The sequence below is a fragment of the Tachypleus tridentatus genome, chromosome 8 (assembly GCF_004210375.1).
Source record: "Tachypleus tridentatus isolate NWPU-2018 chromosome 8, ASM421037v1, whole genome shotgun sequence".
NCBI classification, from domain to species: domain Eukaryota; kingdom Metazoa; phylum Arthropoda; class Merostomata; order Xiphosura; family Limulidae; genus Tachypleus; species Tachypleus tridentatus.
Genome location: NC_134832.1, coordinates 145,072,001 through 145,098,452, shown reverse-complemented (window position 1 = coordinate 145,098,452; position 26,452 = coordinate 145,072,001). Strand labels below are relative to the sequence as shown.

Here is a 26,452-nt window from a genome sequence, read left to right as displayed (position 1 = left end):
TTTATTTTGGTGATGCGTTTCATATTTGTATTTTTAGAATGGATGGTAAACAAAGTTAGAAGCTGAAATGTTATTTGAGAAAAGGGAAAACTTACTTGCAGTTTGTTTACTTTTTATTATATCTACAATATAATCTGGTAAAGTAGAACACATGTTAACAAGTTCATTAAGTTGTTATAAATGGAGTTCAGTCAAGTTGCATTAATGTCACAAGTACAGTACCTCAGGACACAGTTTTAGTACTTTTCCTTGTTTTGATATACATCAAAGACACTCAAGAAGGAATGTTCAATAAATTGCTTACTTTTGCTGATGGTATTGTAAGGTCTTGGGCGTTGCTAACTGTGAATAGGATTCTATGCTTTGCAAAAGGATTTAGTTGAGCAAAAACAGCAGATGGTGTTGGATGTTCAAGATTTTTTAGCATAATAATTTAGTTTATTTAGTAATCTAATATTTAATGATTATTTAGTTTTCATAAGAAGAATGTTAACAGTTAATTATTTTAAAGGCAATAGTTATAAGAAATTTTTTTTCATAACTTGGTAGGAGTTATACATTGTTTGCATGGCTCAACTGTTGTAAACTATGTAACATTACTCAAAGTTTCTGCTTTTTCTTATTGTCTTAAGTGGGTATTGTTACATCATAGTGTTTCATAGTTTGTAGAAAGTTCTAGGCCTCAGTTGGACAATATATATGCAATCGAGTGAACGCAAGTCAGAAAATGTTAAGCTGGTGAAAGTGAAGTTAAGCTGCATGATTGTTAGTTTAGCCATATCAGGTAATATGTTAAAGTGAATTTCAAAGTTTAACAGAGATAAGGAGAATGATGTGTCTTATCAAAGGGAGTTTTAAAGTAATTAAATCATCTGTGTAGACTTGGACAAAACATAGATAATTACTTGAAGTTCTGAATACAAGTATGGTAGCCCATGAGCTAGCATAAATGAATGTAACAGATTTTATAGTATGAAACAGAGTAGATAAAAATAATACATCTTGTCAGTTGGATTCTGAAGTAACTGAACTAGTCTGTGTAGACTTTTGACAAGAAAAGAGAATTATATGCAGTTTTAGATATAACTGATATCCTACAGTGTAAAGAATTTTTATATATACACTTAACTTGTTTTGAGTACATATATCACTTTAAAACAAGTGGATTGTATGTTGTTTGTTTATTGTTCAAATTTACCATGGACAAGTCACAGACACTTACTGAAAAGAACCTGGCCCCTATAAAATCTTAGATGAGTTTAAACTACAATAAGTTCAAAATAATTCATGTGGGTTATAATAATTATACAGTGTCATGAAAAAAAGGGATCTTAGTGTAATGGGCTTTCACTCTCTTAAGTCATTCAAGCATTTTAGGTTATATCTACAGAAATAGTGAATACAAGTCTAAAAAGGTTATAGTTTTATTGTACAGGTTACTGGTTAGACTACATTTGGGGTATTGTGTCCAGTCTTGGGGTCTTTACCTTAGAAAGGACATTGAATTGTTGGAAATGTTTCAGGAAAGGGTTAGATGAATGGTGCCTGTGATGGACTGTTTGTCATATGAGAAGAACTTAAAATCTGTAAATTTCTTGAAAAAAGAAGTTAAAGAGTATCTGGTTGAGGTGTTTAAGACTGGAAAGAGAACTGATAGTGTTGATGCACCATTTTTTATTTCACACTCAGTAATGAAAACAGTAGGACTAAGAGTCACAAAAGTAAATTTTGGCAAGGTAGAAGTCATATTCAGCTAAGACAGTTTTGTTTTTCTAACAAGATAGTTGGCTGTGGAGTGGATTGCCTTCAGAAGTTGTGAAGACAATAAATTTAAGAAAGCTTAAGAGAAAGCTTGATAGTTATATAAATGATAAGAGCTGGTTTTAAGATTTTTTTATAGTTTTAGTTTGGAGGATGGAGCAGCCAAGGTGGATCAACAGCTAACTTGTTGTCCCTAAACATTATTTTGCTATAAACTTGTTTATTCCCAATAAACTCTGATCCATTGATCGAAACAAATCTAGAATTGTTTAGTGTTTTACTGTGTGTGTTAACTTCCTATTCTATGCTTCATAAATTTATAGACTTTCCTTAATAATTACTGAAAACATAAATTACCTGTTCACAGCTAATAAATCTTTCAAAGATGCAACTTGTTTTTCCAAAATTTGCTTCTTTTTTTCCATAGTTTTCAACTGTTCATTCCACTGTTTATCCTTTTTGATAAGTTTCTCTTGATATAAGAGCTCTTGCATTTTAAGAGCTTGATTGACCTCCTCTTCGCTGAAGGTTTTCTGTTTAAGAAACAAAAGTTAACAATTTCTTACACTAAGTATTTATTTACAATAGGCACTTATCTTTTTTTTTATCACAGAAAAGCAATTTTCTGCCCTATAAGCATTGATAAAATAATGTTTAGCGATGAGTGCACCAGTCTTTACGTCCCAACAGTTTCATACCATTTCTGAACATGTACATATCATGTGACTACTATTTCTTTGCCAATAGCACTGTGCTACCTACAATGGCACAGCTAAACCCCCTCTGCCATATCCACTCAATCCTTAGTTTAGAGAATTGATACAAGTTTCAGTCGAGAAAAAGGGGTGAAAAGAGTGTGAGAGAATGCAAATGCCTTATCAGAAAAACATTCTTAGTGCAAGAAAATGTTAAATTCTGAAACTGAATTACCTTCCCTCACACAAAAGCTGGAATTCCACATTGCAATGTGGAGGGCTGATGTAAGTGCACAAATAACAGAAAGTGACCACCTAGCATGTTTGGGTGCATCTGAGGATGAAAATGACGCACAGCTGTGGGGTACCACATTACTTCTGGAACAGATATACTCTTTGTCCAAGAATGAAGACAGAAACACAAAATTTGCAGAAAAGACAGAGCTTGCACTATTGTACAGTGTTAATAAGGTGCAAGTTGAAGCAACAAAAGAAAAATGAATTAATAAGAACAAATGGTTAAACCATGTGTAGCGTATGAACAATGCCCAACAACCTCAACTGGAAGTAAACAGTGTCATACATCAAGCAACCAGAATTACAAAGAGGAAGTTATCAACAGCCATAACCAGACAAACTCCCAAAACCTCCACAGAAGCAAGAAGTGTGATAAACTTAATCCAGTATTACAAGTCTTGGCATTGCTTCTACTCAACCACAAGATCAAGGAGAGTTGTAACTGATATTATGAGCAAAATCATAACTTACTGAACCATGAATGCAGGGCAGAGACACATTTTATCCGAACTTATGTGAAGGACAAGGAGCATTCACACAACAATAGGAACAGACTCCAGACATCCCTTTCCAGGTGTTATGAAGCAGACAAAGTCTTTCAAATGTAACTGTAGAAACAGAAAATAATCTTCTCTTACTAGAATTAACACGAGAGGTATCTACTGCATGCAACTGTTGCCATCCTGAGCCTGGAATTATAAAGAGGATTTAATATAGGTTGGCCAAAAAGATTATATGATCATTGTTTTTATTGAGTGTGGTCTGCACAAGTAGGAAACAAGCTTTGGCCTCTTCACACTTAGTGTATAAACAAAGGTAAGTATTATAACATATAATGACACTCAGCCTCCATAGTCCACCACCCCAGCAACTGGGAACTGAAAATGGTAGGGACTCCCATTCTCTACTATAAGAAAAAGGAAGGTAAAAACAGAGTGGAAAGCCTGGAGGAACATCACACAGAGGACAGTGCAATGGGTACTGCACATTTCCCTATTTTGAAAAGCAGATCAGGAACCAAAGGATTAGCAGAAACCTCCTTCTGCTTTACTCATGAAATCCATGAGTGATAGTCTACCAAAGATATAGTTTTAATGGTTTCTAATACAGCATCCAGTTATCTTACAGAAATCCCCATCTTAACCATGAGAATTATATACTTATTTCAGTTAGTGAATGTTTGCAAAAAAGCATACCTGACCAGCCATCAACATCCACCACAAGGTTTTTGCCCATCCCTGCTAATCCTTCGGTTTCTGAACTGCTTTTCAAAATAGGGAAATGTGCAGTACCCATTACACTGTTTTCTACATGATGTTCCTCCAGGCTATGATTAGGGAAGTTAAAAATAAAACATGTATGAAAGGAAGCAATAAGACATACCCCAGATAAAGGCAAATAAATTTGTGTAGAATCACCATGGGAGAAAGATGATATTCACCAGATGTAGACACAGCCATACATATCAGATAATAAGTGAATTGGGTGTAGTTCAAATTCCAGCCAAACAATCTCCCACAAAGGATGACAAAAGTAACTCGCAAAATATATAGTAAAGTGATGAATTGGGTGCAAAGAGACATTGTATAAATGGCAATCTGCCACGGACAAATCTGAATAAGCCAGCCAGATGAGCTGATAAGCTTAACCAGTGAGAGTAACATGCTACAGAACACTGGAGACTGCAAACCCTGAAAGAAAATAGAATGTGCCACACCTAAATAATTTGTTTTGGTTTGTAATTAAGCATAAAGCTACACAATGGACTTTCTGTGGTCTGCTCACCACAGGTATTAAAACCCCAGTTTGCAGACATACTGCTGTTCCACTGGGGAGCACACCTTAAAAAAAAGGCATTGATGCCTATCTGGATTTGGATGGAAGGCAAGGAAGTATGTGTGAAAGTAAGAACACTTTCACTGGCAGCAGAGGCCCTGTGGATGAAGTATCAAAATGAGGACAGTGGATGGCATAGAAGGAATGGTAAGAATATGGATAACATAAATGGCATAAGAATGATAACCATATGCAAGAAGGAGAAGGAATTAGGTCATGAAGGAAGAAAATTAGATGGAACATTAAAACAAAGATTGAAATGTGGAATGGGACAGGGCATAAAGGACCACACTGGGATCCCAATAGGCAAAGCAAAGTAAAGGAAGGAAGGGACAGAGAAGACAAAACCCAGGATAAATAGAAGGAGATAGACAAGGCTGTTTGAGATCAGAACGGAGAAGTAGTGGACAAGCCTTTGATAAACTACCAGGTGAAGAACAGGGAAGGAATGAGAGAGACCGCAGTAAAGAAACCAAAGTTGGAGGTATATTGACACTAGTGGGCAATGGACATGGAAGAAGGTCTCGTGGATCAGGATGGAAGGAGTGAAACCCTAGGTTAAGACAATAAACAAGACAAGCTGCATGTGAAGACAGAGAGTAGACACATCTGTGGAATGAGGAAACGTTTAATGATGACGATCTTGTTGGGAGATAATCAAACACCTCCATCAAATGGAAGGAGCCAAGGAAAAGGCAACTGAAGACCACATTGTGGCTCAGAAAAGAGACAGATCTGATAGTATAGAGTCCAGGAATTAGTACACCCCTGGCTCAATGACATAAGTGACCACAGTGGAGAGGTGTAAATATTCCATCACCACCAACACCCTGCATTAGGTTCTGGTTCCTTCTGTTATGGTTCATGAGAATTTCTTCCTTGGGTCAAAATGAGAGACCAAAGTAGCAACCCAATGAGTGTCCTCTTCCTAAGGATAATAAGTAGATAACTCCCTGTGAACTAAGACATGTACTTCCTTAACAGATAAGACTGACCACGTGCATTGGGAAGTCTTGCCATATGCATTGTTACTGGTTGTGGTAATATCATTGTCCAACACATGAACTCCAAAATTCATACTAAAATGCATAGATTATTGGAATGAGAAAAGTTAGAATGCAAATTTGTGGAAACAAATGAAATCAAACATGAAAATTAGAAACTGCTGAACACTCTGTAGTCACAATTGGTTTGTTTGTTTGTTTGGGAATTTCACACAAAGCTACTCAAGGGCTATCTGTGCTAGCCATCCCTAATTTAGCAGTGTAAGACTAGAGGGAAAGCAGCTAGTCATCACAACCCACTGCCAACTCTTGGGCTACTCTTTTACCAACGAATAGTGGCATTGACCGTCACATTATACGCCCCCATGGCTGGGAGAGAGAGCATGTTTAGTGCGACGCGGGCTCGAACCCGCGACCCTCGGATTACGAGTCGCACGCCTTACATGCTTGGCCATGCCAGGCCAGTCACAATTGGAAAAATTAAACATGTCTAAACTGTGCCATGCTATTCAAGAAAGGATGATTGAATACTTTCCACCAACAGTATTGTGCTTGATGTATGCATGTTCAGAAATGGAACAAAAATGGTGTTGCATAAGGACTGGTGTATTGATTACAGAAAATTATTTTAGCAAAGCTTAGAGGGCAGATAGATAACAATCAAGATAGCTTTTGCATAAGTGGAGGCAAGTCCACTTGGAAGTAACTGCTTTATTTATGAAACACCTAATAATGACACCAAAAGTTCTAAATAAATTGAATTCCATTTGATAAGATAATACTTAGACCTATGGCATCTTGCTTGGGTTCAGGCATGGCATTTGTGGTATTCTCAGGTTCAACTGTTTGCCTAAATGCAGTTATTTCCATTCTAAAGAGCTACCTAATACCCTAAGGAAATCAGTTTATGTCCCACATGAAATGAACACAATCTTTATTTATCACAAAGATAAAAACACAATGTGTACTTGGTATGATGAGGCTGGATAGCAAAATTTCACTGTATTTTGTGTTAATCAACTCGCTTTCCTCCATCAAATTTCATTCCTTTCAACCAGTTTACTTAAGGTACAAAAATACTGACAAAAGATGTTACACAAATACTGTCAGTGTACAATAAATGTACTAAACAAATATACATTAAATTTCATACCTGATTCTTGGGGGATAAACTGGCTGACCTTCGTTGTTCTAGCTGAAAGACAAAAAAGGTGATTTACATGTAGTCTATAGTTAAGATGGTGGTTAACTATGGACCTGTTCATATTCCACTCCAGAGCATGACTGTGAACACACAAATGGGAGTGATTATTCCTTTCAAACTTTCTTTTCTTTATTAGTCTGAGATTTACAATGAAATATTAAATTGTGTCTTTCTTGGATTTTCACTGGGCATTTACAAATAAATATAAACATCAAAGTTGCTATCTGAAATGATTAGTTAAACAACAAATGTAAACATCAAAGTTGTTACCTGAGGTGATGTCTTCAACAAAAAACATAAACATCAAAGTTACTTGAGTAAAGAAACATATTATACTATTACAATAATAAAAGGATAGCAAACATCAACAAGTTGTAGGTACAAGTATGAATTTTATTGATGGTTGAACATACTACATGTTTCTACAGAACATTGGTCTGTCTTCTTCAGGTATGAAGAATGTCCTGTTGAAGCATGTAGTATGTTCCACCATCAATAAGAACTTTTTTCATGCTTATAAATTGTTGGTTGTCAACTTATTTTCAAAACATCAGAGTTGTCACTTATGCTGATTAGTTCCACAGCAAAGACAAATATCAAAGTTGCTACCTGAGTTAATTAATTCAACAATAAACATAAACATGCCCCTGTCATTATTGTAAGTACGAAAAAGTCCAAGTTCTGACTTCCAGGATACTTCACAAGTAACAAGGGTCTAGTTTGAATTTTCTCCGTGAACAACAACCTTTTGCTTTATCCCAGCCAACCATCCTACAATTTGATGTACTAGTCTTATTTTAACCTAATCTTTAATTGGGCAAATTATCATAAACTTCTTCAAAAATATAAGTACACAAAGTTCATGCTATTTCTTCTCTCTACATTGATTCAGTGTGACTGAACTTCATAATACATTTTCGCTTAGCCAATCTTAAATCCAAGTATGTTGTCTTTCCATGATGTTATTCTCTTAGCTAATCTTCCACATGTCATCTCATCTAAAGCCTTTTGTAATCTAAGTGCAGTAAACCCATACCTTTCTGTCATCCAAATAAGTTAAAATTTCCCTCTAGTGGATTCATGTTGGCTCCTTCATATTTCATTGATTGATTCTATATAGCTTTTATTATCATCATTAGACTCTGTAGACCTTTTCCCATTACAGGAGAAAATAGCCTATAATTTCCCATCGATGGTAACATTATCAACTTTTCAATTCTAAGACACCTGTTCACTAACTGTTGACTAGAAACTTGGTTTCAATACTCATGGTGGGTAGAGCACAGGTAGCCCATTGTGTAGCTTCGTGCTTAATGAACAAACAATCTACTGAATTACCCAAAATTACAAACATTGGTTCATATATTTGCCCTCTGACTGCCTTAAAACCCTGGGAAAAACTTTTTTTTGGTATTGAGACTTTATCTGTATTTTTGATCTCCCAATCTTTTTACTTATAATCAAAACAAACTAGTTTTCTGATAAGCTTACCTTTAGCTTGGGAGAGGAACTGAGGTCTATGAGCTTGTTTAAATCATAGGAAAGCTCCTGTTTTCCATCATGTTGTGTCATGACTGAGTCTGGGTTTGTATTAGTGTCATTTGTGGTAGTCTGTAGAAATTTTTCATCTAGTCTGTAATACAGTGGTAAATAGAAAACCACTGTTAACAATACAGCATAATCATACCCATGCAATAATTGAATGGAGTAACAGGAATTTTTCAATGTTTACTTAAGTAAGAACTGTTGTTTTAAGACCACTTGAAACAAAACTATTTTTCCTATTTCTCTCCTTACTAACATATGTATAAAATGATTTATTATTCAGCTATGACAACTTGTGTTCAACACACTGTATGTTTAGAATTGTTTATTTATTTGTTGAATTTCACAAAAAGCTATCGTATGGCTATTTTCACTAGCTGTTCCTAATGTAGAAGTGATAAACTATAGGGACTGGCCATTATAATTAAATATAGAGTACTCAGTTTTACTCTGAGCAGTAATTAAAGAAAATGGCTTTAAAGATTAAACTAAAATATCATTTTAATCTTTTTAATGTACTTTTCAAAAGTGTTCTTAAACAAGCCCACAATGTTAACAGAGTTTAACACCATTAACCAGTTTTCATTTACTGTTTTTGTTTTTTTGATACAATATGTACATATGTAACATAATTTTATATTCTTATAATATAAAACTCAGTTTATGTATGTACATGCACAGGAATGCAGACTGTATACATTGTACAACAATAGGTAGGAGTCAACAAATGAATTACTGGTATATATTTTTAAGTACCTTTATTATAATTATATTCAAAGTGAAATTTGTCTTCTTACAGAGAAATCTGTGAATTTTCAACAGCCCTGTCATGCCACACCTCAAGTTTCTGTAGCAGCAGCATAAATAAAGAACATTAAATATAAGAAACTGCTCATGACCACCTATAAACTTAATTAAAAGCAACTGTCACTAGTATCAGCAGTAATGTACATCTGAAGCCTTTATTAGAAATCAAGCTAAGCAGTACTAGCAGTAATTTATACCTAAAGCCTTTATTAGAAGTCAAGTTAACCAGTACTAGCAGTAATTTATACCTAAAGCCTTTATTAGAAGTCAAATTAACCAGTACTAACAGTAACGTACACCTAAAGCCTTTATTAGAAGTGAAGCTAAGCAGAATTAGCAGTAATGTAACCTAAAGCCTCAATCATTTGTTAGAAGTTAACCAGTACTAGGAGTAATGTATACCTAAGTCCTTTTTTAGAAATTAAAATAACCAGTACTAAAACAAATGTACATGTGAAACTTTTATTAGAAGTTAAGCTAACTATTATTAGCAATAATGTACCTCTAAGAACTTCATAAACTAGTAAAATACATATTGAGAACATTTATGAAATGTTGGTCTATTTCTGCTTTTATTTTTTGTAGCAATTCTTGAAAGTTGGTTCTTTTAAGAAGCTTTTTTGCCTTGTATTAGTTTTGTATAAACCTTTATCCTTTCATATAGTCAAATGAGAAAATAGTTCAAAGAAATAACAAAGAGACATTCAGTGATGTGCAATCAAAATGTAACATAATGATCTCAAAATCCCATGTTTCAGCATATCACGTGTATAATACTAAAACATTTTAACTAAATTCTCTTAACACTTTAAAATTCCTAAAGCTTTAGCAGTTCTTTTCTCTTCTGGAAAACATAACACATAATAAAGATGATATGATGCAATAAAGTTATTAAAAGTAGAAGACAATGTGTTATTCATAGTAATTTTTACCAGAGATGTGTATCTTTTGATTACAAAATGTGTAATTTTAACATAAATATTTGAATATTATACTAATAGCATCCTGAAACTTCACTTATGTGACAATTTTATGTTAAAGAAACAAACAGCTTGATAAAATTTGAACTTTAACCTTATTTCTGTCTAGGCAGTTGAAACAACAACCAAGCAGTCGGTACACTTGAACAAAAGACAATAGTTGAAACAGGGAAAGTGTTTTTTTTTAAATATATACAATAATAGAAAATTTAAAATTGTTTATTGAAAAATATATTTACTCCTCACAGTTAATAAATAACCTAGATATTGTAACTCACTCGTGTAGTTTGGTATTTTGATTGTCAGGTCACATTCTTAGTCTTGCATTAACAAGTGAAATATTATGAAAAAAGAAGCTTCATTTTAAGTTTAAGATCTTACTGTGTTTTATCATCATTCTTGTTTGTGCTAATTTCTTCCATTAAACATTTTTAAACAATTACAAAACTTTTACATGTAACAATTAATGGCTTTTCAAACAAGACCCAAAATATTGAGTAGATTTTGAATCTGTTCTTCTTCATGAAAGGAAAGGGTTATGTTTGATGAGTGTAATGATGTATACAGGTACAGATGTCAGCATCATAAACTGAACTTATCCTTGAGATCAAGTCAGTCATAACCTAGAGTTGTTGGTGTCAGGTTTGGATTGTATCAAGGAGGTGTGTACCATACATAAAAGACATAAGCATGATAACAGCTATAAGAAATGTTAACCAATATTAATTATAAAGATTAAAATAAAAAAATGGCAAAAAATAGTGAGAAATAAAGAATATGATAATGTGATGCAATATATAAGAAATAATAAGAATATAGAGAAATCAAAGCATAAATAATACTAATAATGAACTTAGTTTAGAAAATCTTTTCAGACAGTTAATATTCTAAACACATTGTAGATTTACACCAAATTTATGAAAAAGGATATGTCATCACTATTTATACAAAGACATATTTCAAGCAGTTTAACACTTTTTACATAACAGTTTATGTTTATATGCATAAAAAGAGAGTGAATGAACCCTTACCCTTCTTTCAGAGGTTCAGGATGACTGCTTTGTCTCTGCTTTTGGACTTGATAAAACAAGATAATTTATATTAAATGTAGTTAAAGTTATTAGATAAACAACTTAAGAATAAACACTTTAACTCTTACACCTAGAAAACAGTTCTGTTTTATTTTTTTGCTAAATTTTTTATATAGCTTTACATGAACTAAAAGAATAATACAAAACACACTGTCTTCATCTTTAGAGTAAAATATAAAAATTACTATAAAGGGAAAAATAATTTCCTCACTTTTACACAGTGTGAAAAATACTAACCAGAAATATCACCTCTTAATAAAGGGTCAAACTTGACATAAAGAGAAAGTCTTCCTAGAGATGATTCTTGCAAAACCTAAAATTAAAATTACCACATTCATAATCCAATAGTTCATTTCAATAGACACCACCAACAAATTAGTGAAATTAAAAACAAATAAACAATGTCTCTAATATTTTATTATGTAAATCAAGGATAAACATCTATATTTAAATATAACTAGATGTACATCAGTCAAAAAACTGATGACGTAAATATGTTAACAGATATTCTATATTTCAGTACTTTGAAGCTATACAGTTATATCTAATGAAACCAAGTTGTTACCACAAGTAAACAGAAAGAATACTTGTATAAGCATGATAATATAAAACACATACTTTGCTATTCCCTGCTTTCTGAAGGAACTCAAAGGTTGCAGGATCTTTGAAAACTGAAATAAATGTCACACAAACATAAATTACTATCTTACATTTATTAATAATAATTTACTACATAAAAGTAACTGAGAATATATTTAACTCAGAAATTCTTACAAAAATCACATTCTATTAAGAAGAAAAGCTAAGATTTTCCAACACTGAAAATGTATTTCTGATCCATATTTACCTCTGTTAACATATTAGTTTTATCCAATTTTGTGCTGCCATCTATAAGCACAATTTTTTGCTTCTCATTAGCATTGAGGCTCCTGCCTAAACTCACAAGTTTACACATGCTATTGCTAAGCTGTAGCATGAAAATCAACTAATGACAATCCTTCTCCAATAGGAGTGCAACATATCCTCCTAGTGCTGCTAACTCTCTCCAAACTGATTGTTCAGTTATCACTTCAAGATTAGGCAAGAAAAGAAGAACTAGAAGTGAGGAGGATGGGTGAAGTATATGAGAGAGGTAAGTATACATCAGAAATACATTTTCAATGTTGTAAAATGTTAACTTCAAATATGATACCTTACCTTTTCTCCCATATTAGCTAGAACCCCACAATAAAGTGGTGGAGGGACTGCTGCAAAAGTGTGACACTTCATGTTATGAAAATGTGTAATGGCACACCTGTGGGAGACCTCAACTCTTATATATCAGGGTATACTCTTTGAAAATGGAGAATATCTGCACTCCTTAATTGGGATAAAGCATAGTCCAAAATTTGCATATGAAATATGGATAGGCTACATGGTGTAATGTGACTAGGGTGCATCACAGACTGCAAGTACCAGGTCAGCTTCAGTCCAGAAACAGGAGGCATTTGGCATTTTTCATCTGGTCTATAACAGGAAAATGGTTCCAGTGATCTTCACCTACATACCAGGAGGCAAAAGTGACCTCTGTTTTTCTGACCTAGGTAGTGCCTGTGGGAGCTGACCCTGCATAAATCCAACAACAGGCCACCTGGGAAATGGTAGAAGGGAGGAAAGCATACATGGTGGGTCAATTCCCAGTGTAAGGTATTTTTTAATTGGTCTTCAGTAGCAGAAGCTTCCTTACCAACCACAGAGTGAGGATGTGTTGGTGGGTCCTGTGCCTATCCAACACCAGATAGCAGTAGTAGGTTGGGAGATATCCATCTGTATATAATGGCTCATTCCCAGTCCAAAAGCCAGTGGCATCAGGAATGTTTTGTCCATTACACAGTAAGAGGAGAGTTCACACCATCTACACCAACAACATACTCTCTAGTGAATGGAACTGGTCACATGCAGGAGGAGTCCTCCATGGTCTACCACCACAGCATCTAGGAACTGGTAAATGGCAAGGGGTCCTGAACTCCACTAAAAGAAGTGCACTGGAGACCGTGGAGAAATGCAACACCTTAAGACTGTGCAATGGATAACCATGAAACTATATTTATATATGCAGGTTAGTTCCAGTTTATTGAACTAGGACTGACTGGATGAGCAGCTATTCTGACACTGCTTTCTTTACTTATGACAGTTCATAAATAGGCACAGTCTAGATTGGACCTTGTTTAGCAAATAATATACCATAAAGGAACATCTAGCAAAATGTGGAACATCATATCTCATCAGTGAGCATTACAGACCCAAGTGGCATCACGGTGCAAATTAAGTATACGTATACACTGGCAGGCACCACAAGCCACTCAGCAAGATCCTGAAACACAGAACTAGGATGAAATGAATAAAAAGAAATTATCCAGTCAGAGTCAGTAAGGTGTACATAGAATGTCAATGAGAGGGAGTTGATATTTTGATAAAAAAGAAACAGCCAGTTGGTGAACATAATATGTGATGATAGGATTTGGAGTAGTCTTTATGCAAGCCTGCACAATCTTCATCAATGGGCAATGGAAGTGAGCAGCCAGAAAGAGAGGTAGGTGACAGATTTGGTAACACCAGTCCTGAAAGAGACAATGTGGATCTACATCCAAAGAAGTATAGGTTAGAGAAATAAGATGCCATAGCCAATTTATTAGAGTAATGGAAGAAATATCTGGTTAGAAGAGGAATTCCATGGAATAAACAGGAAGGAATTTTAGATTTACGAAAGACCTGTACAGACCAAATAATATAAAATCACATGGATAGAACAGGAAAGACGACCAGGATCAGAACAAGAACAAAGGTGAGAAATGGATGGAAGGGAACTTGCTGTCTCCCTCATGAGCTGCAGACATTTTAGGAAGAAAAGCACTATAAGGATAAAGTAGAATATAAGAATGATATAAAATAACATAGAAAGCATTAATAGAATGTATGTCAGATCCCCAATGACCACAGGCAAAAAGTAAAAAATACGTTTTAAGTAAAAGATGATACAACAAATAAGAGGCTGAATATTCATTGGGAGGAAGGTTGGGGAATGGAGAACAAGATTAAGCTCCCAATTAAAAGAAAAGCAGGACATGGAAGACAAAAAAGGCAAAAGAATGTAAGAGTACCAAAAAAGGCTAGTGAAGAGAAGACATGAGAACAATGGGAGTACTGGAAAGGTTTAGATAATTATGCCCTATAGCCAGCAATGGTTGAAAATAAGTCTTGTTTGAACAACCATGTATACAATTAAGAAAGATGGAGCACAGAAGGCTAGGAAGGGAAGAAAGCACAATCCAAAGACCAACTCTGGAATATGTGTCATTTCTGTTGATAAAAAAAGAAGCAGATAGGTAGAATAGAACAAGAAAAGAGGATGGATACACATGAAGAGAGTTCAGAACATCCTGCAGGGGACTGGACAAGACACAAACATGAAGAGAGAAGAATGAGACTGAAGGAGTAGGAGCATGACAGAGATAGAAGAAGAAGACCAGAGAAGTTGCAGTGGTGGAAACCACTGCTTAGCCAAACAGTATAGAACAAACAGAGAGACTGAACATGGAGTGGCTTTAATAAGGAAAGGTACATGAAGAAGAATGATCCACAAAAGATTTAGAACACCTAGAATATGACAAGCAATAAGACAAATTTGTAAAGAATGGGCTCAGAAATGGAGGTTGAGAGCGTGGAAACAGAGAGAGAGAGTGAGACCAAGTATGTCTCTGATAACTGATAAATAAAATAATAGTAGAGTTGTTGATATGGATCATTACTATACATTCATGAAACATCAAAAAAATGAAAAAAGATTCAAAGCTTAATGTATGGCCAAAAATTCCAAGAGACTGATATGAAGGGATAATTTATTGTGGGATCACTGACTCAGAATCTTTTAAGAGTCCAAATATTTCCTACACTTCATTAAGGATGCATTTGTAAACAGATGGAGATCCAGATAAGATGGAAGAAAAGGAATGCCTTCCCTGGTACAGATTTTGTTAAATTACCAAGAGAAGTTAATGCACAAGGAAAGAGAAAGGTGAATGGTGGAAGTCAAGGGATCCCAAGTGAGATTCTATTGATCATGTAGAGACCATTAAAAAATTAGGCATATTAGCATGATCCAAAGAGATAAGGGATTATGTAGAAGCCCAAGTCCTTAAAAGAAAGAGAACCTCCTACACCATGAGTGTAGGTGAGGATACAGCACTGGAAATTAAGTGCTTCATGTCTCCCAAGTGAAGAGGGAAAGGCTGGGCTCTGCTAAAACGTAAATTGAAAAACACTCCCAAATGAATGATATATTGAATTGGTGCAAGATGAAGGACCATATGGGGGAAGGGGGGGGAGACTCCATGCTAAAACAAGGGAGATTAATGAAGTGATTGAGGCTTGAAAGGTCTATAACTAGATGCCAATTCCTGTTGGTTTTTTGTTGGAGGGGGTAGGATGACAAACAGACAGGTGTAAAACTTGGAGAACAAGAAAAACCCATTTGATGTTTTTTGCTAAGAGGTCCAACACTGCTTTGTACAGACATTAGCAAAAACCAGATCTTATGGAGGATGAAAAGAAATGGGAATGGTAACAAAGGAGGAGGGGAAGAAAACAGTGCTAAAATCAACAGTGAGAGAAATATGAGAAGTAGTGAGAAGAGAGGGTTGGAGGAGAAGATACAGTAACAGATGTAAGAAAGGCTTACAATAGATTGGAAACTAAAGAAAAGTAAGAGTGCTAGCATACAGCCTTCACAGTAGACTCCATCAAAGATATACTGGTAAAGAAAGGGGGCCAAATGAAGGTCTCAGAGATAAGAGGCCAGCAAATGCAACTGAGAAAGTAGGGCATCCATGCCTAATAAGTCCCAACAATAAAGTAATCATGTAGGAGATAGGTAAAGGAGAAAAAGACAAAAGAATGAGTATCTACTTAAAATCCTTCAGATAAATAATGGATAGTCTTGGAAAAAAGAAAGATATCATAATATAGTAGTAAGTGTGACATGAAGACAGGACAATTGGGCTTGGGAAGGGCAATAAGAAGATAAAGAACCTGCCTGAATAATAGTCTCCACACTGAGAGAGTCAAGAAAGGAAAACTCCAACGGTATGGGGCAACACCTCTGGGACAGACAAAGAAGAGCCCAATGCCAAAGTTATAACCTGTCTAATATGAATAAAAGTTTGCAGATTATTGCTAGACAAATGAGTAATAACATGAACCTGTGAATTCATAATGTCAACAGGAAGAAAAAGAAATCAAAATCACACAAAAATCAGGGAAAGACAACAACAACAAAAAATGTTGTCACAAATTGAAGTTTTCAATCATTGGCATGAATGAATGATACAGCATGTAAAGGGCAACATAAAAATGGGAAAGCTAATAAGTGAGTGGAGATAAGTTACTACTTCAGAAACAAGAATTAATGACAGCAATTTTATAATCTTACATTATCTCTCTGTACTAAGGTGAAATATGAAGAGAAATCCATGATGGTGATTAGTCAGGCTACCTCTCTGTATGAAGGTGAAACCCAAAAGAATTTTGTGATGGTGATTAGTTGACTCTTGTACGAAGATGAAACCCAAAGAAACTTTGTGATGGTAATTAGTTAAGTTACCCCTCTCTACTAAGGTGAAACCCAAAGGAACTTTGTAATGGTGATTAGTTAGGCTACCTCTTGTATGAAGGTGAAACCCAAAGGAACTTCATGATGGTTATTAGTTAAGTAACCTCTCTGTAGGAAAGTGAAACCCAAACAGAAATTCATGATAGTGATAAATTAGGTTAAATGTCCTCTCTACACTATGGTGAAACATTAAGAAAACTTTATAATGGTGATTAGATTTGTTACACAAAATTTTAATGTAAGTTTCAAAATGATTGGAGAGCCTTACTAACATAAACATTTCAGAGTAATATTTGGCAGTATTTTAAAACCAGCTGAAAGTTTGAAGAATTGTTATACAAAATGTTTTGATTGTGAGGATGAATCTTAATTTGTCTATTTTTAATCTTTCACTTGTATACAAACACTAAGTTTTTTTAAAAGTTCAGCTAACAATAAATTTTTCATGTTGAATGCTTTATACACATAAAAGAAAGCCATATAAACAGTGAATAACATCAGCCTAATGTTAGTGAACATCTATTAAAAAAGGCTCAGTCTGTAAATTACACAATGTATTAACTGAAATGCACTAAGATACATGTTCCTAGTCAAAAATATTTCAGTAACTGGCAGTCAATAAATTATAATAATAATACAATAAGCTGATCACAGTGAATTGATAAATGTGGCAAATTACAATGCTTCAGTAACTGTTAATCAACAAGTTACAACAATATTAAAACAATCTGATCACACTTCTCTGATACCTTTGCCCAGCTGACTATATTTCTTTAATTCATGATGTTGGAAAAACATGTAGGTTTAAAAAGTCTTGATAGAAATGAAATAAAAACCCTAAGAGGTTTATTTTATATTTCTTTAATTGTAATTGTCAGTCAGCAAATTACAACAATAATAAAATAATTTGATCATTGTGAGGTATCCTTTTGGAACAGACTAGTATAGCAAATTATTACTTTTATTTTTCAAAGACACTTCAGTACTGCAAATTATTTAAAATACTGTAAATTTCAATTTTCTCAAAACTTTAGTAAATTGTAAAAACTGAAAAAACTTTACTGTTGCGTAGAAGTTGTTTGTGACAAATTGGTATCAAATGTGGCCATTAAGTCCGAATGAAAGTATAGAATGTCTCTGTCATTTATGATAACAGAAAGGTACATGAAATAAACATTTACACTAACACTCAGCTACAGATTTAACCTCTTCTTCTGTAAACTGCAGAGTTTCAGGGTTAACATCACACTGATGAGGAAGAGAGTTACTAGTCCTGTGGAATAAAAGATGACTTTCTTCTTTTACTAGTGTTTCTGTAACTATATTCTTGGAAGGGCGAATAACATTCTGTGATCCAGAACCAAGTACCTGTTCAGAAAAAAAATGTCCCACTAGTTTTAGACAAGCAAGGAAAAAAATATATGTTTCTTTAACATAAAATAAGTAGACAATAATATTCAATGTGCTTCCTATGTTGGTTTAATGAGTAACTGGCAAGTAATATGTGTGTAATAAATAAAAATAATTTCAAGGAAGGACAGATATACCTACAAACCCAGGATTCATAATAAAAAAAATGACAATATCATCTCATGAACCTGACGATAACCGAAGAAGGTTGAAATGTTGTTCACTCCTACATAAAAAAATCTCTCATCCCAAACAAGCTGATTTTACATAAATATAATTCATCTATACCAATGCTCTTATGAGATATTGGAAATAACTGACTGAACAGACAAGTACTATATGAAACAGACACAGTCACAGTTTCCAAAAACCACATTTACCTTACAGGGCACTGAATATGTTTCAGGCTTACTAGTAAACAAACTGAGAACACACTTCTCATTATAAAATGACAGGTGATTTGCAACATAACAGAACTGCAAAGTACAATTGGTTGTTTACAACCATCTAAACATTGGCCTGTGTTTACACAAGTTAAAATCTTGAGCAATTCAACTGATGTGTAACTAAGTGCAGGTGCATAATACACCTGAAACTGAACCCTTATGGAAGAATAGTGATAGGGTTTTCTAAAGTTTTCTTCTGAAACTATAAAAGCATGTAAAACAAGAAAATATCAGAATATCCAAATAACCAGTAAAAGTACAATATTGAGGGAAGGGAAGAGATGGCCAATTACAATCAGCTATCAAAAGGTAAACAGGTTGCCACTGGATACAAAATACAACAGTGAGTTGTAGCTCAACAGTAGTATCCAATTGTATTATAAACAAGGTATTTCACATGCTATACAAAACCAACAAAAGCCATGTACAAAAGCTTCTCCCAGTAGGAATTAGTAATACCAAATTAACACTAGAGTTGTGTTCAAAACATTCTCCCAGTCATGGATTAGATATACAAGTCTAGTCATGCTCAAAAGCTTCTCCCATACATAGATTATACATACAAAACTAAGTCTACTCATGTTCAAAGACCTCTCTGTACATAAATTAGATATAAAAAAAAGTCCAGTCATGCTCAAAAGCTTCTCCCATACATGGATTAAATATACAAAACCAAACCTTCTCATGCTCAAAATCTTCTTCCATACATGGATTAAATATACAAAACCTTCTCATGTTCAAAAGCTTCTTTCATACGTGGATTAGATATACAAAACCAAATCTTCTCATGCTCAAAATCTTCTTCCATACATGGATTAAATATACAAAACCTTCTCATGTTCAAAAGCTTCTTTCATATGTGGATTAGATATACAAAACCAAGTCTAGTCATGCTCAAAATCTTCTTCCATATGTGACTTGGATATACAAAACCAAGTCTAGTCATACTCAAAAGCTCTTCCATGCACAAACTAGATATATAAATCTGTCACAAGAACTATATTCAAAACTTTCTCCTACATATGGATTAAGTGCACAAAACCAACAAAAGCTATGTTCAAAAGTTCCTCCTATTCAAATTGATCAGCTACACAACAGGTAGTTACAGTCCATTAAAGTTCTTCAAACCTGGTATGTCTAATTTGCCTAAAATTCAAATGATACAACAGTAATTTATACCCCTACATTCATGAGTATCTATATTCTGGATTTGTGTACCCCCTGACTTGCTAAAACAGGCTCTCAGAATGAAGTATGGATTTAGAAAAGTGCATTAATGGAGGAAACATTAACCTCAATGAAGAGGTAGGGAGAATCATTGACCTCAACTAAGAAGTCAGGAAACAATGACCTCAGTGAAGAGGAAGGAGAAAACATTAACCTCAGTTAAAAAAGGAGAAATCACAGACAACAATTAAGAGGTTATAGAAAACATATATTTTGGAGTAATGCAAAACCCATCCTAAAGTGGAAACTGAACTGCTCGTTATTGAATGATAAACAGAGATATACAACACCAGTGATAGTAGTACGTAGAGTCGACAGCACAAAGCAATATAGGCAGTTGTTTTGGGAACCACCTTAGAAGTTTGAAATAAAGTATTCTGAGTTATGTGCAATGATCAATTTAATAAAATATAATTTGATTACATACAAGTTTATTAATAAGTGTGCGATAGTCTAACAAAATCAAAAAAGTGGCCTACCACTTTTATTCCACGCAGCAAGCGCAGGCATTGAAATTGTAACGTAATGTGTCTTCGAAAACTTATTATTCTATTTTTATAACGTTAGTTCCTCTGCCTTTAGGCCTCGCAAATTGTAAGGCCAGTTTTGATAGAACTGTCAAACCTCTACATTCACCATTATAAGTAAGCATGAGCACCTGACTTTACACTACTTTTAGTATACTATTAGTTCAACCTGGGCCTGGCATGGCCAAGTGTGTTAAGGTGTTCGACTCAAATCCTAATCCGTCCTTTCAGTTTTGATAGAACTGTCAAACCTCTACATTCACCATTATAAGTAAGCATGAGCACCTGACTTAACACTACTTTTAGTATACTATTAGTTCAAATCCTAGTCACACCAACCATGCTCGTCCTTTCAGCCGTGGGGGCATTATAATGTGACAGTTAACCCCACTATTCGTTGGTAAAATAGTAGCTCAAGAGTTGGCGGTGGGTGGTGATGACTAGCTGCCTTCCCTCTAGTCTTACACTGCTAAATTAGAGGCGGCTAGCACAGATATCCCTCAGTAGCTTTGCGCGAAATTCAATAGAAACCAACAGAAACATAATACGATATGGCAATGGAAAACTAATCTAAGCAAAGTTCTTATAGGTGTAAAATATAATTTAAATCACAGAACTCTGTTTATTGAATACTTGGATAAAAGGTAATAATGCTAGTTCATCAACAATATCACTGTTTGGAATTAAGCACAAAGCTTCACAATGGGCTACCTGTGTTCTGCCCACTACGGGCATCAAAACCCAGTTTCTAGCAGTGTGACTCCACAGACGTACCTCTGTGCCAATAGTAAGCAATATGAAAGATTGTGTGTTTTTCTTACAGCAAAGCCACATCGAGCTATCTGTTGAACCCACCATGGGGAATCAAACCCATGATTTTAGCGTTGTAAGTCCGTCGTCCAGGGGGTGCAAGATAACATTTGTTTTGGCCACCTTCACCTTTATTCTCAAATAAATAATTACTGTAAGGGTGAGAGAACATATTAAAATTTTTTTAGGGGTGCGGGGCATAAAAAGGATTGGGAACCACTGTACTAGAGGAAAGCATGATACAATGTATAAATAAATAAATTGAACTTGAAGGTAAGAAACAGCCAACAACTTTGTTAATTTACACTTTCATTTAAATTAGAAAGAAAAAGAACTTGATATACTACATTAGAGTTTACCTTCAATAGTCTTATACCACTAGAACACTTCTGTTTTTAATACTATCAGAAAGCTTTTATTTTTAAGGCAATTATGGCGCAGAGTCCTTTAACAAAACTGGATAAGTAGATTTATTGTTATACTTGTCGTAAGACGTTTGCCTTAAGCCTACCATTCTTTATCTAGTTCCTTACGGGTTTTCAGCAGTTAGAATAATAATAATTTCATTCCAACCACACTATATTTCCCATATCCATTGCCATGACGCATTTCTTTCAACCTAGAGCTCTTGAGACCAGTTGGAATGGAAAAGACAGTAAGTAATTATGTTAGAAACTATATAAACCATTTGTTACATTAGTTGCTATGGTGTGAGCGCCTTTTACAAGCTTACGAAACATGATTATAATTATTTATACTTGTCATCATATTTTGTAGTGTTAAGCCTGCTACATCTACTTTTTAAATACTGTATTTTATATTTACTTCCTTAGAGATTCTCAAGAATTATAAGAGTGTATATATTCCAATCACTCAGTTTGCTAGGTTTATTAACAACGGCACGTTTCACTCAATTTTAAGCTCTTCCTGCCGACTGGGATAAAAAAAGAACGGTAGGTGTCTATACACTTTTATTCATCATGTAATTGTTGAATATTTCTAAAGGACTATATAAATAATGAAGTGTTTAAAAATATAATAAGTCTGATAGTAATGATCACAAAAATTGTGATCATAATTATGCTTCACCAACTTGTAAAAGACGTTCACATAATAAAAACTGATGTTGTTACAAATGGGTTATACGAATAGTGGTGTGCTGACCATAACTGAGTTTGTTGTACCTTAACCGGTCTGAAGAGCTCTGGAGTGAGCAAAACCAGCAGTTGGCAATGGATATGTTAAATATGGTATTGTTGGAATACTATTATTATACACGCTTGTGTGTGTATTTAAAACCACGTACAAGCCCATGTTGTTACATACTCAAGTGAGAGGCTAAATACCCTGTTAGAATATGTCCAATTTTTCAAATTTCTAAGTATGAATTCATATTAATGAATATATTTTCTTCAAACAAAAATGGAATATATTTTTTAAAGTCTTCCAAATAAATGGATTAGTATTAATGAACAATGTTATTACCAAATTTTGAACATTGTAATAAAACACACCCTTTTCCGTTCCAGTTATTAAACATGAAACAATTTTTCTTTAATCGCAGACACCTACTGTTTAACTTTTCGAAACTGTTACGGCTAGACTGTTACCAATTAAGTTTGTGATGCTTACTACAAGCCAGCTCAATGCCTTTAACTATCATCCTACTATCTTGTTAAACATGTCCTCCTGTGTGTGCTCGAGGCTGTGAATCTGTGAAGGACATGACGGGTCTCCACAAGGTCAGTGATACAAAACTGCCATACATGGCAGATTTTTAAAAGAACTCGTATAAGGAAGAAATAAACTTTCCTCAGGACAAGCATTCTCTCTTAGGCTACGCCTTTTGCATGACGTGTTCTGTTTGTTTTTTAATTGAACCAAGGTTAAACATTTTATTCTTTAAGAAAATAGAAAAATGTAAACATTTATGATTTTACAAAATGGGTGAAAATACTGAAATTCAAAGATAATGTATAATGTTATTTACAGTGTATTCAAAAACTCGAAGGAGAAACAACCCAGAATTTAAACATTTTAAAAAAAGCGCCATCTTATATTTAACTCGTCATTGAACGTCACTGCTTTCAATATTTTAATTTTTTTAATACTACAAAGAATACTTTTGGTTTTTCAACATTTATCAAAGTACCACTGAACAAACAAGCCCAAAAATTTACTAATCAAGGGACATATTAACGAAATTAACATTTAGAAATAAAAAATGCAGTTTTATGATTTTAGCGAAGAACAAACATTGCTATATCGTATGAGGCAGGTAACGTCTATCCTTTTATTAAAATGTTGAGTAATGATAAAAATTGTCCGTTACAAGTTCACAGTTAGGCTTACACCCTAATCATGTACACTGAGGATTACAAGTTAAATAAATGTGTATATATAAAAGTACGATAAAAGAAATGTCTTAAGTTGAACTAAACCATCTAAGAGGTCTAATACATTAAACGGAAGCGGGTGTAATGTCGTAATTATGCCATATATTATAAATATGCAGTTTAAGATTAAATATTAAGAACTCAATGACTGATTTCATACGATTATTTAAATTTTAAAGAATAACTCTGTTACCAAAGCTTGAAATAATTCACTAATTCTAGCGTTTCTTCACACCAAAGACGTAAGAAAAGATAAAGCTACAATATAATGGTAAACATAAATATACCACTCCTTGAACTTAAAAAGCAGGTTATTTTAAAAATACTGTTACAACGCGTTGTATCGTTAGGCGAGTTCTGTTGAATTATTTGATAAAAATAATTCCAAGTTCAGTCTACGTGAAAATAATAAGTCAATTATTTATATAGTTAACCTAGATATGAGCCACTGTATATCACATCATGCTTGATATCTCTAAATAGGAGAAGTAATAAAAGCCAAAATGCATTTATCCAAATAGAATAGTTTGATTATTGTCTGCCCATTACGATTTTAGTTGCGTCAGTGCAAGGGGTCGTGAGGTGTGATAATTCAGGAAAACCTTATAAGTGTTGTATGTGTTAGTATAACACGTCTAAAATAAAGACGTAGTGTGTGATTACCGAACCTATAACCAATTGCATAAAGTTTATCATGAAAATAAATATATCGACTCGACTTTAAATATAAATATTTTTTTGAATTAAACTATTTCTGTTACATTTATCATGAAAATATATTGTATATTTCCTACAATATCATTGTAGGAACGTAGTGTTACTAAAACGTATTGGCTTTTCTATATACTACTAAAAGTTATTAATCTAAGTTTAACTGACTGTTACCAATACTTATTCTATAAATATGCCTCTAATTCATTTCACGACTGATCTTAATTGTAATTGTCTCAGAAAAGAATTTACTGACCTTTGACTGCCTCCACTGCACTTTTCTACCTCTTTTGATGCTCAAGCTCTATTTCCAAGATTTTTATTTATTTCAGTTAGGTATGAAATGTAAGGTTAGAGTACTATTGGGTGGGGGTGGGGTAATACTCGTCTCGTCATTCTTCACAGGCTATACGCCAGTATATATATATATATATATATATATAAATCTACTATATCCCCGTTTACCTGTAGACCTAACACCACAAACAAATTCAGTAAATAAAATTCCAAGACTAGCGTTATTTACGCATTACTTAATTCTGAACCATAAACACGCAACTTACTGAATAAATGTATTGCAAAATATACACAATAACTTTTACTACTAACAGTAACATAGAGCAACTTTTCTAACACTGAACTCAAACAATAATTGATTACTCTTTAACTTCTCATTTCTCACCGTTTATCTTATTAATTAACTGGCATTGAACTTGACCATTAGTGGTTATTCATATTTGTATCATACTACATACTTCTACATACTACACAAACGTTCTCCGTCTTTAACTTTGATAAACTTTCTAGATCTTAACGCCATTGTAACCACAGGCTTCCTCTTACTAACATATATATTAAAACATTGGAAACACAGCTTACAACAACAAAATATTAGATCTAAACTTATCATGCAACAAGTAACTCGTCTCGGTTATTGTTATATAAATGAGAAACCTAATACAAGCTAGGTTACTTGAGGTTTTTCAGGTTCCTCGCAACTTTCGAAAAACTTAATATTCAAATTAACAATGATAAAACAAAACAAATATTAACCCGAACTGGAAACAAATCATAAGAAATAAATAAATGGCAAATTATTAGTTATAAGTGAATAATTAAAATTGTAAATATACTTTTAAAGGACTCAGACACTGCTATGTCACTTTGAATAAATTTTCTTACCATTTCCAAACTGTTCTTTGTTTCTAGTTCTATACAATCCAAAATAATTTAGTATTTGCTTAAGAACCTTTATTATTTAGAAACAGGTAGGCCTAAGAAAATAACTGGTACTAATAGTCTCACATTCCTTTGCCAAAACATTCGTTTAACGATCCTAAAACTTGCATGCCCACAGTCTTTATGTTATGAACTCATGATTCACCGTCTCCCATGACGTAGTGACACGCCTTATAAGTTACCAACACTAAATGTCGCAGCCTACTTTATACTTGTCAGATTCCATCCCACTCAAGGCCTATAAAATTACTTCTCAGGAAGAAACAAGCATACTGTGGTGACATCTTTAGGTGAATATTTCAAATACAGATTTCGCCATTCCTGAAAGCTTTTCAGTTGCCTTTTTGGTCCTCGAAAATGAGAGAATTTTAGAAACGTGTTAAAGACGTTTCTTTTGATTTATAATAATTTCTGTCTTTTTCGTTTCAAGTGAATTCAAAGTTTTACCTGCTGATTATTAAAAATGTGCATTTTTGTAAATGATTGTACTCAATCAAAAGTCAAAATATTAATATATATTTTGGATTATTTGCTAAATCAGAAGTTAATTGAACATCTGAAGGCTTATCACTCTAAAATCCGTATTTCGATCCGGTGGTGAGCACAACATAGGTAACCCATTGAATATCATTTTTTGCTTAATAACAACAACAACAAAACGTGTTTTATTCATAAACGTTCACATGACACATTGTGAAGCATTAAAATTTCTTAAAATATATGTTTCTTATATTTATCTCTTCTCTGATGACCAATTAAACACCCATTAAAATACTTCAAAATTAGATACTGCATGCGTATTAACTTCAACATTTGTAC

General features: G+C 33.8%; 1 protein-coding gene across 3 annotated transcripts in view; it reads right to left on the bottom strand.

Moving 5' to 3' along the window:
* LOC143223689 (transforming acidic coiled-coil-containing protein 3-like) overlaps positions 1-25,898 on the bottom strand; it is a 39,407-nt gene extending 13,509 nt beyond the window's left edge. The window contains exons 1-8 of one of the 3 annotated variants that reach the window (XM_076451991.1): positions 25,577-25,898; positions 18,055-18,235; positions 11,839-11,891; positions 11,458-11,533; positions 11,161-11,206; positions 8,289-8,430; positions 6,747-6,788; positions 2,119-2,294 (exon numbers count right to left, since the gene is read on the bottom strand). In XM_076451991.1, the coding sequence (XP_076308106.1) occupies positions 2,119-2,294; positions 6,747-6,788; positions 8,289-8,430; positions 11,161-11,206; positions 11,458-11,533; positions 11,839-11,891; positions 18,055-18,235; positions 25,577-25,579 (719 nt within the window). In that variant the 5' untranslated portion in view covers positions 25,580-25,898. Of the gene's footprint in view, positions 1-2,118; positions 2,295-6,746; positions 6,789-8,288; positions 8,431-11,160; positions 11,207-11,457; positions 11,534-11,838; positions 11,892-18,054; positions 18,236-21,798; positions 21,906-25,576 lie in introns of those variants that run through there. The other 2 variants (XM_076451993.1, XM_076451992.1) reach the window with 2 other exon arrangements.
* Positions 25,899-26,452: the final 554 nt, after the last annotated feature.